At 33.1% G+C, this 18,465-nt stretch overlaps 1 protein-coding gene across 2 annotated transcripts; it reads left to right on the forward strand.

Annotated features, from left to right (window-relative positions):
* The first annotated feature begins 603 nt into the window (after positions 1-603).
* LOC110993125 (PAS domain-containing serine/threonine-protein kinase) lies at positions 604-16,850 on the forward strand. 2 transcript variants are annotated; one of them, XM_045632726.1, is made up of 22 exons: positions 604-733; positions 922-1,033; positions 1,104-1,189; positions 1,337-1,491; positions 1,703-1,845; positions 2,271-2,444; positions 2,935-3,054; positions 3,331-3,514; positions 4,225-4,325; positions 4,580-4,805; positions 5,177-5,860; positions 6,604-6,771; positions 7,163-7,308; positions 8,111-8,222; positions 9,212-9,387; positions 9,896-10,036; positions 10,724-10,923; positions 11,817-11,950; positions 12,414-12,551; positions 14,467-14,562; positions 14,886-15,001; positions 15,578-16,850. In XM_045632726.1, exons 1-22 carry the CDS (start codon positions 705-707, stop codon positions 15,728-15,730), a joined length of 3,594 nt encoding a protein of 1,197 aa, XP_045488682.1. In that variant the 5' UTR covers positions 604-704; the 3' UTR covers positions 15,731-16,850. The 2 variants fall into 2 exon arrangements, with proteins under 2 accessions (XP_045488682.1, XP_045488683.1); XM_045632727.1 differs by lacking the exons at positions 604-733; positions 1,337-1,491 and having other exon boundaries at positions 925-1,033.
* Positions 16,851-18,465: the final 1,615 nt, after the last annotated feature.

Here is an 18,465-nt window from a genome sequence, read left to right on the forward strand (position 1 = left end):
GACCTCCGAGTAGCCGGATTACAGGAGACGCCACGCTCCCAGTCGAAAGTGTTAGTAAAAAGTTGAAACATGTTCAAAGATTGGACCCAGTTCAAGACTGAGAGTGGAAATTATATTTAAATATTAAATTCGTAATCATTTTGTTTTTTTTTTCAAACATGTCATCATCAATAATTACAGCCAGTCAGTTAATAATTTTCTATGGGTGAGTTTTATATGCAATTTTACATAAAACATTCAGTTTGTGGAACTAAGAGATGGCGCTTTTCTAAAGTAAAGCAAAACAAGTAATTTCTTTTGGAATTCTACGTAACATTACGTACGGAGTTTGTCTGTTGTCAGAAATTGGAGGCAGCGCTATCTACAATACTATTGAATGATATTAATTATTTTATTTTTTCCGAGGAACATATACGTAATGTATTACCTACATATATTATAAATCATAATTAAATGATATTTTAGTTTAAAATGAAATTTAATTGTAAAATGCCCAATAAATTTGACCACGCTTACAAAAACAATAATGTTTGACAACTATTCAATTGACATTAGCAAATAGCAGCTGATTTCAAATATTATTTGAATTTAGACGGTTATTTGCCATTTTCATAAACATATTAAAGAATAGTTATAATTCAACTCCAACGCAAACAATTTATGGTTTTTACCAAATAATTAAAGTACGTCTATTGTTGTTACCAATGGAGTCAGCGCTTCTTAATTACAATCGGTGAGTTAAAATGTTGTTAGTACATTGTTTTTGTATTTAAGACATGCGCGCTGTAGATTATCGATTTTCCTTCAACAACATGTTTGAAGGATGTAAATAAATCATAACTAGCAGTACTTTTACTGTGTTTATTTATAGAAGTAGTTGACCCAGTGAACTATTCATATTCAGTATTTATATTCTTTTAGTGTGTCTTGCGCGTCTGCTGCAGCTACGCCAAACGTAACACCTATTAAACCACGTTTGGGAAGATTTGTGGATTTTTATTCTCCGGAACATTTAAATATAACTCCTAAAACTGTAAGTGGATCATAATATACAGTTTTAATAAGATTCTAGTAAGCTTTGACGTAACTAAGGATTTTTTTAGAAACCTCGGTTTGTAGCTGCAATAACAAATGAAAATCGAAGATTTTCTACACCTGAAAAGTGTTTGGATATTGATAATAGATGCAGGTATGTTACAGTCTAGGAAATTAGTTGAACAAATAGCACAATTATAAAGGATAAGAAAAAAATTCAAAATATATACTCATAGACAAAGGATTCAAGTGTCTTATAATTTTATATTTTAATATTTAAATTACATGGTGCTATTTTTAGGACCGTCAAAGCACAAAAGAAATATCAAAATGTTTGGAGTAACTGCTCATTTGAGGGCAATCAAAGTTTTCCAAGACTAAAACACCATATTAGATCCATAAAAATGGATTTGGAAACACCAACAAAAGTTAAAACATCTGTTGATTTAGTTAGAGGTATTTCTTACTTTCTTTCTGGTTTTCTTAATTTAATGATTTTAAAGGAAAATATTATGCAGGAGGGATTATAAATAAGATAGTTGGCTTACAAATAAAGCAAGTAGATATACCAAACTGTAGTATCTTTTGTGTATGTTATGAATTTTTATTTACACAACTTTAAATATTATATTGAACTTGGTAAGTCTAACAAAGGGACTTTTTGTAGTTGATGGGCCCAATGGCCTACGTTTTAATACATCATTAGCGTCAGGAGATGTAACCAGCTCACCAGCACAGTCTCAAACTGACCGGCTACAGCAACATATAACTAATAAAGCCGTCTTTACAATTGAGCCTAATACATCAAAGGTTAGTGTTAAATCAGTTCAGCATACAATCAGTTACCTTAAACTTATATAAGAGACTTTTATAAACATGTTTATTATATATTCAACTTCAATTTAGTCTCATTAAATTCTAGAGATTAAATAGTCTTTTGAACTAACTAATAGAGTAATATTTGTTATATTGTCAGGTAAATATGGTTAGAAATGTTTGTGTTACATTAAAGTAGAATAAAAAATTGTTTTTATTCTACTTATACTATAGATTAAAAATATATATATTTTTTTTTTTTTATACATTACACTTTTTATAGAACAGGGGCAAACAAACACAAGGCTCATCGGATGTTAAGTGATATTGCCGCCCATGGACAATAACACAATAACACAGACAAAATTGCTATCATATGCCTGAGAACAATATATTATCCTGATAAATTTTGTCCCCAGATTCTTATTGTAAACAACAAGGCATGCTCACTTCTAGGATATTCTTCTGGTGAACTTTGTGATCTGTGTTTCTCTGACTTACTACACAATAGGTCAAATCAAAAAAAGTTCAGTTTACATGCAGAAGATGGAGACACTTCTGAAGATGGTACAGCGGTGTTGCTAGGTGGTAAAGTGAGTAATTTTTAAGCTAAAATGCTCATTTCATTTCATTCAATTCACTATAATCTGACCCGTCAGATGTTGTTCTACATGATATTTCAAGCAATCAGGATATTAAACACATTTATTAAAGTACCGACTGCAGGGCCATCTGCCTGCCTGATTTGTGTATTTGTGCTCCACTCAAACACATTTCATATATATATATATTATAGATTAGTTAGTGAACAGCTATTAAACATTAAAAAAATATTTATTTTATGCACTTCATATACATGAAATTAATTACAAATAGGTAATTATTAATAATCACAACAACAACAACTAAAAGATAATAGAAGATAATCAAAGAGATGATTATTAATTTTTTTTATAGTATTTTGGGTAAAGCACATATTATTACGATGCAACCAACTAGATTTTTTTTATATATATAGAACGGGGCAAATGGGCAGGAGGCTCACCTGAAATTTTACGATACATAGTTTTGTTCTGTACCCAGGTAGTGGAATTACTTTCAAAAGATGGAACTGCAATACAAGTATCACTTTGGATCCGACAGTTGGATGCTGATGGCCCATGTTTGGTTGTTGCAGAGCCTGTCAGCTGCAAAAATGTTTTGGTATGTATAATAAAGTAATATTAATTGCTACCAAAACAATTGAGCAAACAGTACAGACCAATTTAAAAAATGTTGTTATTCCATTTTTAATCGCCATAATGTTGGGATGGATTTTTTAGATTTCAAACTTTTACTAAAGTTTTTAGTGATGAAGAAACTCGAATGAATCCATCCAGGCATTGACAGATGAGATTATGGACAATGTTTTATTCACATCAAATATTATTATTACTTTTAAATTAGAGTATAAGAATTAGCAAAAATATTACTTTCCAGTTCACCATAGACGCAGACACTGGGACAATAATAAGTTGTGTAGGCGCTGATGCAGGACTTTTGTTCCAAGCGGAGTCGTGTGAGAAGCTCGTGGGATTGCCTATAGGTTCTCTCATTCCTTCAATACAGTTGCCGCCTTATGATCTTGCTATACCTAAGGCATTGGCCAAGCAGAAGGCTACTGGTAAGATATGCTATACAAATTCGGATATAAGAAATCGTTGGTACTTACAGTCTTGGCCTGAGATTTCTGTATGATTCCGGGGTTTAAATAAGTAAGTAGGTTTTCAGCCTTGTAGTTGGATCTAAAGCATGCCGGTTTCTTTCACCGAGCGTTTGTTAAAGGTCAAAGCACACATATCAACTCAGGGACAACAAAGGGATCATATCGCCGTTCGCCTCGCCATCAACCAGGCGTCAACCTAACGTATGCACGTAACCAAAGCGTATAAGCGTAGCGTATACGTACGTCAACTTGGCTAAGGCAACGCCGCGCTTACGGATCCATTTCAGGAATGCAGGAATGTCTTGGGACAGACAAGGGTGGACGAGGACACGTGAGTTCGGGTACGGAGAGCTGCAAGCGCAGGAAGTGGAAGTTGACCACGCACCGCATCACGTTTCGGAGCCTGTTCCGAGGCGAGGCGATTACGTTACGATTCCGATTAGTGTGCGTAGGGAGTTTCATACAAACAATACCGCATGGCTCGAGGTGATACGGTGACGATGCCTTTCCGAGTTGATATGTGTCCTTTGACCTTTTATACGCACATTGAATAGTCCATTGGTGCACAGCTGGAGTCCGAACCTACGTTCTCAGGAATGATTGTCGCACGTTCAAGCCACAAGGTCAAACTACTCTAGCAACTTTGTTAGTAATAGTTCTTTTTTTAGGTAGGACATTAGATGGATGTTCGTTTCCTCTTTGCCTTTGGATTTCTAAAACAGACAGTATGAAGCCAAAAGATCGACCTATATTTGAAGTTAATGTTAGGGTAAGTTTATATTTTACCAATAATACATACGTACAACAACACAAATATAAAACGCAACTGTTTCGAAAAAGTTAATAATTTTATGACGATTTTAAAAGGTACCGAGAGTTTTTTACGCCGGCTTTTTCTCTCGGCCTACACCCTCTGTCTTCTTTGCCGATGAGTAGAGATGCCTACAGATTCATATTTAATGACGTACTAAGTAATACCATCTTATATTCCAAAATAAATATATTTTATAACACCTTTTACAGGTTACATACAACGTAAGTGGACTTCTAGTGGTGGACGAGTCCGGTATAATAACGGCTTGCAACCAGCATTTTGCACAATTGACATTCGGAAAATCGCTATCGGAAGTAATCGGACATCATATTGAAGATGTCATACAGAACTTTTGTAGGGAATGCGATTTGATCAAGATTCAAGATACAAATAGGAATATGACCCTGTCTCCTGTGAATAATGATGATGGCTCGGGTATGTTAACTTTTGTAGTCACATTAATTTATATCAAGAAAGAACGAAATTCGTGAAAACACTACCTACCCACACAAATTATGAGGGTAGTCTGTAATCTGATAACCTGTATGTAATTGGGTTTATACGCTAAAAGTTTTCAGAATAATTTTTGAATAGAAATAATTGTTAAAATAAATAAAACTGTGTACATTATTTTTTACATATTATATTTTGTTTGGTTTTGTTCAATTTTATATACCTGTACATTATGTAGCTTAGAACTTCTTGCGTGGACGCCTGGAATAGATCGCTCGAAAATGATAAGGCAGTTAACGACTTAATCTATATCATGAAATCATTATTTTTTTTATGATCGATCCAACTTTTAGGCTCAGACACAGACGATGATTCATGTGGAGCATTTAATGGAAGCCAGAAATCCGCCTGCATGTCACTAAACGTACAACCGTCACTTCTTTCTACCAATAGAGAAAAATCCTCCAGCGCTCTCTGTCTTGACAAATCCAGCAGTTTAATCACACACACCCCAACACCCACACAAGACATGGTCTCAAGCCTGAGTACCACAGAACAACGAAATGACACTTCAGCGCTGCCTGACGTCACTTCCGGCATGTCCGGTATGTCAATCGAGGATGAGAACTACTCCCACTCGATTTCAAAATCGCGATCGGAAAATATACTCCGGTCGGAGCATAATGTGAAAACGGGAAAGGCTTCGGAAAAATCCGATTCGATCTACTACACATCTCAGCATTCGCAGGAAGTCACGCCTACCGGTACATCACCCAGGATAAGAAATGATCAATTTAGATTGTCGTTTGACACCAAAAAGAAGTCCGGGAAGGAAGACAGGAGCAGTATCTCAATTGACTTTTGTGACTCCAATGAAACTAGTGCGGACTTTTTGACGCCGATTAATGAGATGCCGCCATCTGGTTGTGAGATTGAAGAACTTCCGCGCCATAATGGAACCGAAAGCGTTGATAGCCTGAGCAATGATATCGATCTTGAGACGCAGACGGAATCAGCGCCAAGGAAGAAATTTGAAGGTATGTTTCGCTTTTCAGATATTTTCTTCTAATTTTTCATAGTATAGCATCCAATATTTAAAGAATTAAGTCTGATAGAGTACAAAATCAGGCGTTGCTTAACCTGTGTAATTATGTTAAACTTACAATTTTCTATTTCCTTTTTAAACTTCACTTATAGGTATTGGTAATTATTTACCGTGATTATGGTTATCATAAATATTTCAATAAAAGTCGACAGATAACAACCGCTTTAAGTCTAGGACTCAGTTATTGTATCATGGTATCTTGTCAAACTAATAGGCAAGTAGCTAATCAGCCTCCTGTGACTGACATACGCCGTTTATACTTTAGGCGTACACCGGTATCCTAACGATATTTTCCTTCATCGAATGTTAAATGGTAAATGGAATGTTAAATGTATATGTATACAGAAAGTCCGGTGGTCGAGATCGAACCTACGACCTCAGGGATAACAATTCCACGCTTAAATCACTAGGCCGATGCTCTTAAAATATTAATTGTTTCAATAAATTTGATATGAACGGATTTCTTTATAAACTATAATATTACATACGTATTTTTAAAGAATCATCAATAAAGACAAAACAGTTATCAGTTTTGTAAGAATAGTTTCGTTTCTTTTCCATATAATATCAGATACTATACTTCAGTCAGCAGTTCAATAAAGCTTAACAAAATACTTCAATAATAGTTTAAAGAAGTAAATGGAAAAAGCATAATATTTGTATGAAATGTTGCAGAGGAACCTCCCGGTTCTCCGTGCGTTGTGAAGCGTGCAGTACGTAGTCACGTGACAACGTCTACGCCCACGCACTCGCGACACAACAGGCCCGAATATGAAACTGATTATAGACACAAGGATGGGACCTATAAGGGCGTTGTATTGCACAAGGACGGTACGGAATTAGGTAAGATATTCTTATTAATTATATGATTATAGATTGATTAATGTTATTAATAGTATAGGGGGGAAACTGCTTATAGCAATAAGATTGTATTCTTTTATTCTTTCTCCTATTTAATGAATTAAATGTTATTATTATATACTAGCAATGAGACTTCTCTTCTTATCCGGTACGCTCTACACAGAGCGGTCGTTACCGCTATGTAGTAGTAGTAATAGGAGAAACAAAATTAAATATATGACTATTTAATTTTGTAAGGATCTCTATATTTAGAGTTAGAGTTGCACCTACCTTATCATGAAAGAGGTTTTTTTTTATCTGTCCAGTAGTTTTTGTGTGAAAAAATTACAAACGTACATACAAAAAACACAAATGTGAATATTTATTTTTCCAGGTGTAGTATACACAGTTTCAAGTCTGCAGTTGGCAAGTGGAAGGAGCGTTTGTTGCGTATGGCTGGGCGTAAGACGAGAAGATGCGCCACGACACGCGACACTCGCGTCCAGTCTTAACTCTACGGCGGATAACTCGCTCGTTCTTGTACGTATACGTATACGTAATTTATTACTTTGATTTGCGGCTTGATCCCATGGCGTTGCGTAGAGATGTGGGGTGGGGTTACTCTGCATCTTGAAATACCATCAACATACTTGCGAGCCCTGTGGTATATCCATGGGCAGCGGTATGGTGAGCCTGTATATAGCTGGTTTGTTCTATGAAAAAAAAATCTTAATGTTTTTGGTGTTGGCGAAAAACTTAACAAATAATTTAAGCTATATTGATATGTTCTTTAATATTATGGAACATGTTTTGTTCTATCTTAAATAGTTTTTCGCAGCGCATGTGATGAAAGTTTTGAGCATTTTTTTACACCTTGGGTAACATTATTGTTTTGGTAGGGTACCTTATTTTTTTTACGGTAATAAAATAACCTATATTATCAGTGTAGTATTGAACTGGTGAAAGAATTTTTTAAAACCAGTCCAGTGCCAGCCAATTCGTTATAAACATACATACAAATCTTTCCTCTTTATAATATAACTATATTAAAAAATATAAATATTTGAAATTCTTATAATATTTTTCAATATGAATATTTTAAAATATTTAAATTATATATACTTAATGTATACTATCCTGTAATGTATTAGAGGTATAGGTAGATATTAAAATAATTGAAAAATCCTTACAAAAGAACCTTAGAAGACTATGGTTTAAATGTGTGTCTCGAATAGGCAACGTAAGCAGATCAGTTCTGCAACATTTTTATTTATCAGTTGGCGTGTTTATGTTTAATCCAAATTAACTTAGTGAAGCCTACTTCAAGTTTGTTCCTCCACAGGGCAACAAATCTGCAAGCAGTAGGCCTCACTCGATGTCTCTGATGAGTCAATGCGGTGAGGAACAAGTGGCCGGAGAGTACAGCAAACATTATGTGACACTCAAACAAATTGGTAAAGTTTGTTATTTTATATAATTAAATTTATCTCAATGCACACTTTCATTGTGTGAATTATCTTAGGATTTATATAGACATATTATATATAGTATTGTCTTTTATTTACATAACTTTTACACATTTAAAGAAAAACACTTTTTTAACGGATTATAGTTATGTATTATTATATTTAAACTTATAATTATTTGTACATAATTTTAAATTGACCACGCACGCTGTAAAGCACGCGAAACGTCGGTTTAAATTTAAAATTATGTACAAATAATTATAAGTTTAAATATAATAATACATAACTATAATCCGTTAAAAAAGTGTTTTTCTTTAAACATATTATATATCTTGAATATGTATGTATATAAGTGCGTTCTTATTTACTAACAGTAGGTTACTTTTGTTTAACAGTTTAATTTATTTATTTCATAATCCTACAGCTAACATAAATTATATATAATTACAAATAAATACACTGAAAATATAGCCAAACATGGAATACATCATACATTTTATTACAAAAAGATTAACAAAAGGGAACAAACAAACAAAAAGTATACAATACATTGAACTAAGTGTGATTCAATTTATTTAAATAAGCCTAATTTGCCTGTGTTGTGTGATGGTGTGTATGTGTTCAAAACATTTTTGCGAAGAGCTGATGTATTTTTACTAATAATAATTATATAATATAATGAATATTGTTATTGTGTGTGTATTGACACTGTGTTAATACTTAATATGATCATTTTAAAATGAAATAAAATGGAGAAAGTTTTATGTTTGCTTTTCGTAATAAATACAATTGTTTTTTAAAAAGTAATTATTAAAAGTTGTATATATCTTTTCATTAAGACACTTTATATTTTTTTAACCGCTCTGCAGTGAGAAAAAAATATATTTATGCGGGATAACGTGTAACTTTAACCAAATAATATTATAATAATATTTGTGTTTCATATATCCATCTTATTATACAAAATACTTTCACAGGTAAAGGTGCGTACGGGTGCGTCAAAATGGCATATCGTAGATCCGATCGACTTCTAGCAGTTGCCAAATTTATACTTAAAGAGAAAGTGGGCGCTCAATTTTGGGTCGATGGGCCAGATGGGAGGAAGGTTCCATTGGAGCTGAGTCTGCTAATGACCCTGAAACATCCTAATATAGTAAGTAGTAATTAATAAAGTTTGATTTCATTGATAAAGGTTTATCGTCGTACGTCGAGGTAGACTACGATATCCGTATCACCTCGACACACGACGTCTGAAACAAATTAAATCATAAATAAATTAACATTATACATATATGAATAATGATAACTTAACAAGCATTTCTCTAAAGAAACACAGTGATTCCATATACATTTAATTTCTATTTAGGCTTGTAAAATACGTAAGTCAGTAAGGCTTACAAACATCATTAGAAAGCCACCAATGTATTGAATAAAACCAAATGTATATAGTGTATACATATATGTATATATATATATCAAGTTTTTTTTGTAATATATGTTGTATACTACATAATTGTCATGTATTTTAGAGATATCTTCTAACATATACGATGAATATAACAATATATATTGTGGTAGACTTTAATAAATAAAGATCTAATGAGAATAATTTAAGAGAATCTGGTTGCTTAACTAAGCTATTATTATATATTCTTTGTCAGGTAAGCGTTATAGATATGTACGAGAATGATAAATACTTTCAAATGGTGATGGAGAAACATGGGGCTGGTATGGACTTATTTGAGTTCATCGAGAGAAGACCAAGACTTGATGAGCCGCTGCTGTCTTATATATTTCGACAGGTAACATATAGACAACATATCTTTTATACATTTCCAGGATTTTTTTATTAGTTTATAATAATATACAAATCTCATGACGACGGGTGGTTAATGAAATTTGCATGACATCATATGTATAAATATATCTATTTTTAATGTATAACTACTAATCTCTGCAGATGAATGAGCAATGTTGGCCTGGTAGCTTAAGCGTGCCACTCTCAGATCGTAGCTTCGATCTCTGACTGTGCACCAATGGACTTTTTTATATGCGCATCTAACATTCGTTCGAAAAGTGAAGGAAAAAATCGTGAGGAAACCGGCTTTTCTTTAACTCAAAAAGTCAATGCCGTGTGTCAGTCACCTATGACTGTGTTCTGATCACCTACTTGCCTATGAGATTGACAAATGATCATGTACGTTTCCTGGGCCATTGAGGTGCTATAAATAATAGAGGATTATAGTTTTACTCTATATAAATCACTCGCGTACAACAGTAGAATATAAGCGAAATAATGAAATTTTAATTGCTATGTAAGAATGACTACAATGTAACAGTTGAAGGGGGTGCCTACGTCTGCCTATTATACTCTTGGGGCGTAACTCCCATTATTTAGTTGATTCGACCATGAAACATATGTATTATTAATCTCTTCATATATTCTATAAGATATTATATAATAGTATACTATACTTTTTAACCTTCAGATCGGCCAAGCAGTAGAATACCTACATTCATTAAACATCCTACACCGAGATATAAAAGACGAGAACGTGATCATAGACAACAAGTTCCATGTGAAGCTCATAGACTTCGGCTCAGCAACATTCATGAGCAAAGACACTCTATTCTCTACGTTCTATGGAACCACAGAGTATTGTAGCCCGGAGGTGTTAGCTGGGAATAAGTATGTATTAATAGATTATTTAAAATAGTAGATTTCATTAATGGTGAACCTTGGTTGTACCTACAATGACAAATATAAATGATAAAAGTCACTTAAATTTAAAGCAGACTTTAGTACAAATTACAACATTAATGTGATGTAGATATTGTGCCAAAGACACAAACGTTTATATCTTTCACAAACATTTCTCATCTTTTGTTTACATTATTTACACAGATATTCATCAACTGTAGAGACGTTTTATCTTTTGTTTACAGATATAACCTAAGTAGGTGACTCCGACTACCTAAGTCGGAGTCAGATTTAAATTTGTGATAAATTTTTGTTTTCAATAATTTATTAATTTTAACTAATACATATGTACGTCTTTGTTCTAACCATTGTCTGTAACGACTTCCGGATATAATTAAATTAGAGTGTTCCCTACATAGTCGGTATACGATAAATCCACTGTATATGCATTTTCACAAGGGTAGGAAATTACTATAGGAACAATATGCACTTTAACTAGGAAGCTATCTCTTTAGGGCCTGATGTTGTAGTAAAAATCTATACTAGGAAACAAATTGTATATTATGTTTGTAGTGAATTAAATTTTACTCCTGCAAATTAACCTATAGTAACACAGGCATTACAATTATATAAAAATAATACTGGTTTTTAGGTGGTTCCATGCATTTTATTTTATTTTTCTCGATTGAAACTTACTTGATAAATAAACGTTTTCGTGTTATTCTACTTTAATTTATTTGTTTCCACATTTATTCATTTTTTATAGGTATATATTTAATATTATAAGGCCTATTAAAATAAAGAAAACTAAAGCATAGATGTTAAATGTCACGCCATTTTTTTAATACCCGATTTATTCATTTATATATTATATTTTGCAGGTATGCAGGCCCCGAGTTGGAGATGTGGTCAATGGGAATAACTTTATACGTATTGACGTTCTTCGTTAACCCCTTCTCTGACATTGAGGACACCATACAGGGACCATTATCATTTCCGCAAATTGTATCTGATGGTAACAATATTAAAATTAAGTATAGTTTGTAGAAAAGAAAAATGTAGAACAAAATGATAAACAAGTATTTCATAATTTCTGTTTTTGAGTATTATGATTTTTTTCAAACCCTTCACTTCAGTTATACAGAAATAGAATGTTTAATGGCTGTTATGATACAAAATTATACATTCATACACAACACTCTCAAACAAGTAAACACACACCTACGCACCAATATATAACAATCATACGCGCAAACGCACACGAATACGCACACGTATTTATATGTCATATAAGTTACGAAAGGGGTCCCCTAGAGCAAGTTATTTGTAATTTACTTAAAATGGGCTTCACTGACTGTATATAATTATAGTTTCTATATGAATATAAACCTTCTTCCATACTGAAATTTCATGTAAAAAAAAGTTCTCTTTGTAGTCCAACAGAACAATCCAAATCTTAGTCTTAAGTTCGTTGACAGATCTGGAACACCTGCTCAGATGGATGCTGTGCAAGGAGCCATCCCAGCGCTGCACAGTGCCACAGTTGATGTCTCACGCCTGGATCAGACAACCAGTCAATATCTCGCTGTATATCTTCCATGAAATTGTGGACTGTGGTAAGTTTACTAATTTAAATATAATATTTTTCTAGATGGCGCTGTATTTAGTAGCTTGGAGTCAGACACTTTGCTTTGTAAATCGTAGCTATAAGAATTAGTGTTTAATAATGTAAATCCGTCACAAATGTCTTTATTTATTTTTATAAAAGTGCGTGCGTACAAAGTGCACATGTCAGAAGTGAAACTTTTTTGTAAATTAACTATTACTAAGAAGCCCCAATAGATGATCATGTACTAGTATATGATCACTCCTTGTATTTGTATATCTATATTCACACTATTTACACACTGTATACGTGCTAATGCTAATATAAATAGATAAAAAATCTGCGTTTACTGCATAAAACGTTATGCTATAGAATTGCCATCTAAAGTTCTAATATGTAACTACTAAACGAATGCATCAACTGATAGTGTGTATTTTTTCTCGATCTCCCTTTCTCTCTATCTCTCTCTCTCTCTCTCGATCTTTCACACTATAGCTCTCTCCCACCTTTCGCTCCATTGCACTATGCATGATGCGACGTTCGCTTTATCTCATTCTCTCTATCGAGGTCTTTCTCTCTTGCTACCCTACTTTCGCTCCATGGCTATTTGTGCTATTCGTGATACGTTCGCCCTTTAGCACTCTCTCAATCGGTCTCAATCGCTCTCTCCATTTTCTTCGATAAAAACGCTGCACATCTTCGTGACGCTAATTTTATTATTAAAAAATAACCCCCATGCGCCTAAAGAAGTTTCACTTAAAGAAAACTAAAATACAGAAAATTCCGAGACAGATACATCGGTAGCATTTTTTCTGTCCACGGAAGCGTCGACATTCATTACAATAATATTATAATGACTTATTTTTCTATGAATTTTAGCAATAATAAGATGTGACCAGATACACGTTTTGTATCCTATTGGGTAATTTATTTACCGATGAAACGTAATAATGATAATATTAGCGTCCTTAGCTCGTGCGAGTTCGTGGTTAGATTGGTTGAGTATCCCTTTAGGTCTGAGGAATGTTTCGCCATGCTTATTCCACAGGGGTAATCTGGAAAAAAAACATGGCTCATTAATGTAACAAACGATCCATTATAAATTAATATTAATTTTATAAGTCAGTTACGTGTCGTTACGTCAGAATGACAGTCGACGTTCTAAAAATCTTACACTTGTAAACAAACCTCAAGTTTTTATATCCCAATATTTAAATTGGAATTATTATTTTTATAGGTACAATAGTAATGATTTTTAAAATCTTAGCCCATTATCTTATTTGCCTATTTCTAAACTTTTTTTGATTATATGCATTATATCGAATATCTATTCCATATGCTATTTTAGATGTTTAGTCATTTAATATAGTGATCCAATAAAAGCCAAAACAGTTCAGTATTATTAAAAATGGAAAAGTTGTTTAAATGTTGTATGGACTGATTTGGTTTAGATAAATAAATGGTCTGTACATAACGTGACCAAACGTCCCGTTTTGAACGGGACTGTATGTAACCCATGTCCAATTACAAGTTCTAGTGTCCCCGAACTGAACTGTGGGACGCAAAATTGTCCCGTTCTCAGAAACCGCGCGAAAATTCGAATAGCAAAATATATAAAAAAAAATCATCTGATAAATATAACTCAATAATTGCGTACCTATATTTGGTGATTCGTAACTTTCAAGCCAACTAACTTTTTCTAAATAAAGTGTATTTTTTTAATTTCCTATTGATTGATTAACTAAAATTAAATCGATAGTCCGTTTTGAATCAAAAAATAAATGGTCAATTTGCCTATACATCATATGCTACATAAATAGAAAGAAATAGTAGAAATTATGATTATTAGCTATATTTTAGAGCATTTTTTAAACATTTTCTTGTATTTAGATAAGTTCCAGTGTAGTAGCTAGATGTTATTTCAGATCGTCACGAAGCGAACCCAGAGATGTATTTCAGCGGAAGTTTGTCGCCTCGAAGCGGGTCTCCTGTTTCTTTAGCTCTGGATCCGCTTGTAAAAGGTAAAATTATTTAAAAGAAACAGCTCTATACAGGTTTTAAAGCTATTTTTTGGATTGTTTAAGTTGTTATTAGATTGCTCTTTTTTATCTCATTACTTTTTGATATAAACAAAAAACAAAAGAATGTATTAAATATGTCCGAATTGTCAAAAACTGCGTTGTTGTATGCTCTCACTTCTTTTTCATAAATGTCTGTATTATAAAAAATTTTTATTGAAAAGCAGTTATTCAGTTTGTAAAATAGTACCAGATGGCGTAACTAACTCCTATCATGTCGGAACCTTATAAAGATTAATGCATTTATCTAATATTATTAATTTCAGAACGCTCAAATCCATCTGAAGTCGCCGCGCGATCGGAGAGTAAGAATATCTCAAAAGACGAGCGAAAACGACACGACCCACATTCTGAAAACTACAGTTTACGTTCTTCTGCTGATGTAAGTAAATACTTTTTGCTTTAATATCCAAGAATCCCTATTCAAATCTTTATCAAAACTAATTTTAAAATTTCAAAAGCTTACGTCCGTAGATAATGTTAGCAGATTTCTTGCAATTTATCTGCTTTTATATTTTTTTAAACTATCTCAGTAACTAATCGGATTTGGTTTTATTTAGTAATTGAAGGTTTTCAGTTGTAAGAGGTTTCAGTTTTATCGTTTTCTTATAAGTAGTAGTAGAAAACGAGCAGTGTTGGCCTAGTGGCTCCAGCGTGCGACTCTCATACCTGAGGTCGTAGGTTCGATCCCCGGCTGTGCACCAATGGACTTTCTTTCTATGTGCGCATTTACAATTTGCTCGAACGGTGAAGGAAAACATCGTGAGGAAACCGACATGTCCTAGACCCAAAAAGTCAACCACGTATGTCAGGCACTGGAGGCTGATCACCTACTTTCCTATTAGATTTAAAAATTGATCATGAAACAGATTCAGAAATCTGAGGCCTAGACCTAAAGAGGTTGTAGTGCCACTGATTTATTATTTTTTATTATTAGAAATTACATTTTGTCTTACAGATCCTCGACATATCGTCAAAACCAGTATCGGAAGCGGCTTTAACCGATATAAGTTCAGACGCGACGGGACACGCGGCCTGTGACATAGACTATGACTGCGAACACTACGATTGTGACAGTTGGGATGAATGTGAACCTGACAGTTTTTCATAAACTTAAAGACAATGGACATTCTCATATAGGCACCGCGGTTTTGAATGGATTTAATTTTCATAGGTTTTTAAGGGTACCTCAAAGAATTCTCTAAAGAGGTTTATGGTTTGACAACTGACAGATAATGATCTGTCATTTACAGCTCGTTCTATTCTTAAACTAGTGTATTGTCAGTGTTAACTGTAAGATGTTTCTACAAATCTATGTTCGAACTTGACAAAGGTTGGCGATGTATTGAAAATATTTTTGACACAATCCTTCAAGATTTAGATATCTCACAGATAAACATTAAACACATATGTATTAATATGTATGTCTTATCCAAAAATCCGCTGAATTATTTAGCAATCTCATTCTCCAAATATCTGTATGGACATCCAAGAATTAGTTTCGCAACATTTTGAAAACTTCGCACTTAATATAAGAAATCGTTTCTGGCAAACGTGTTGTATGTGATATAATTTATGTTTAAATAATTGTAAATACTAAAAGTAAATAATTTTTTAATTATTTGTAGCTCTGTAGTTGGTAGCTTTTTCTCGAACTATAATATAAAATGATCTCCTAAATACACGATAAGATACCCAATGTAGTAATGTATTTAAGTCATATACTTAAATACATTACTTCTATGTGACATATTAAAAATATCTAAAATTTTTACACTAACAAGAAAATCCTAGACTTGGAATTGAATTAATTCACAGAAAACGGTAGTTATATAATCGCGATCTTATGACTATTATAAATTATAAAATGGACACAACGGTTACTCTTGCACGTATTTTTTTTTTAATTTCACACATACGTCTCAATTTTAATCTTGCTAATAAAAATTATCTATAAAGCTTTGCGCTCAAGTAAAATGAATCCAAATCTCAAGTTTACGTTCTAGTCTAGAGAAAATGGCGCGAAATTGTTTAACTTATTTGTGTACGTGTCTGGTAAACGTTTTATCTTACGTCCAGGTATTACTTGTAATTTCTACATACAGCCAAAATCAAAAATCATATAGGTAACACAGTGTTGTACACTTAGGAACTTCAAAAAAAAATAGACGTTAAATGCTTCTAATTTCACATTTAATGCCAGTCAACGTAGAACGGAAGAGAAGAACTGGCAATATCTCCACTCTTTTTAATCGCCAAGTTTGTTTTTGTTTTACACAACGTTTAAAATTATACAATGTTTCACATGACATCTTAAGTTATAAATAATAATAAAATAAATTATAAAAGAAGAAATATCTCAAATTGTCAAAGATATGTATCGGCAGAAGGCATGGTGAAATAGGAGCACACACTTACATACTCCTTTGAATAGCTTGAAAATACAATGGCATTCGAATGATCTTTCCTATGTACCTATCATTACGATTTGAATTAAATATATAGGTATAACCTGGGCGTAAGTGAGACGTACCGTATTTTTATAAAATGGGTACGGAAATGAAATGCACCGTTAGTTTGTAGAAAATTTTTATCTTATGATAATTAGGCATTCAGTATTAAGACAATAGTATTTTCCTATTTATTAGAGTAGAATAAAAGAACCAAATTTTTGATGTAGGTCGGTGTTAGTACCATGGGTAGATGGCATATCGGTGTTTCTAAATTTAGCATTATTTATCAAATGCCAAATTTTCAATGTTGACATTTTACAGTTGTCGAGAATTACAAATTAAACATTTCATATACGCCAAATTATAGTGTAAAAAATTATGTATATTTTCTTATAATTTATTGTATAAATTGTAATTCAGGCTAAGTGAGGCTAAAACACACGATGCGGTAAAGGTGCGGTGCGGCGCTGCACCATAATTATATTTTTTTTGTAATGAGGAATAAAGTTCTTTAAACATTATATCTATATAGAGCTATAGGGTGCCACACAGGCGTTGCAGTGTGGCAATATGTTTTACCCCTCCCCGCCTCATCTCGCAGGTCACAAGATGGACGGGCTTGCGGTGTGACAACGCGCAACGGCGCAACGCGTCGTGTGACATTGTATAGTAATTTGTATGTAGCCTGACGTTGCGGCAACGCACCGTTAACGCGTCGTGTGACATTGTATAGTAATTTGTATGTCGCATGACGTTGCGGCAACGCACCGTTAACGCATCGTGTGGCCGCGCTCTAAATTGACGGCAAATTTATTGAGTTACACGGGTACATATAGAACATAATAAAAATGCTATATGTTCAATGGCAGAGACCAAATCATAGTGTTTATAGTTGTTTTCATTAAAATTAAACAAGTTTATTAAATTATCAATTATTGGACACACCTTAAATGGGAGACATTAAAAAGAGCATCATTCTGCATTTATCACATCAGCTGTCAAAAGTTAAAATATAAATAGACTGACTTACTTGCTCAGATAGGACGATTAATAAAAAAAATTAAAATAGCTTTATATTCAAAAATTACGTCCGAACATTTTAAACTGCTAAACACTTCTATATTTCACTTCTAATATTAGACTGGATAAAAAAAGTGCGTTCTCGTCCTGTTACTTATGTTTTGAGGTAAAATGGCTTAGTTTAGAAGTTAAAACTTTTTTGCTTGTTGAAAATTATAACGCAAATGGCTGTCACGCTAACAACAACGTTAAAATGGCGAAGTCCCAAATACTAAGTATTGAACTTATATTTGTTTTATTTATAATTATTTAATAATTGGTCTTCTGTATATTTTGTAATGTTTAAAATGAAATTTGTGTCCGTTATTTGACT

The sequence above is a fragment of the Pieris rapae genome, chromosome 20, assembly GCF_905147795.1.
Source record: "Pieris rapae chromosome 20, ilPieRapa1.1, whole genome shotgun sequence".
NCBI classification, from domain to species: domain Eukaryota; kingdom Metazoa; phylum Arthropoda; class Insecta; order Lepidoptera; family Pieridae; genus Pieris; species Pieris rapae.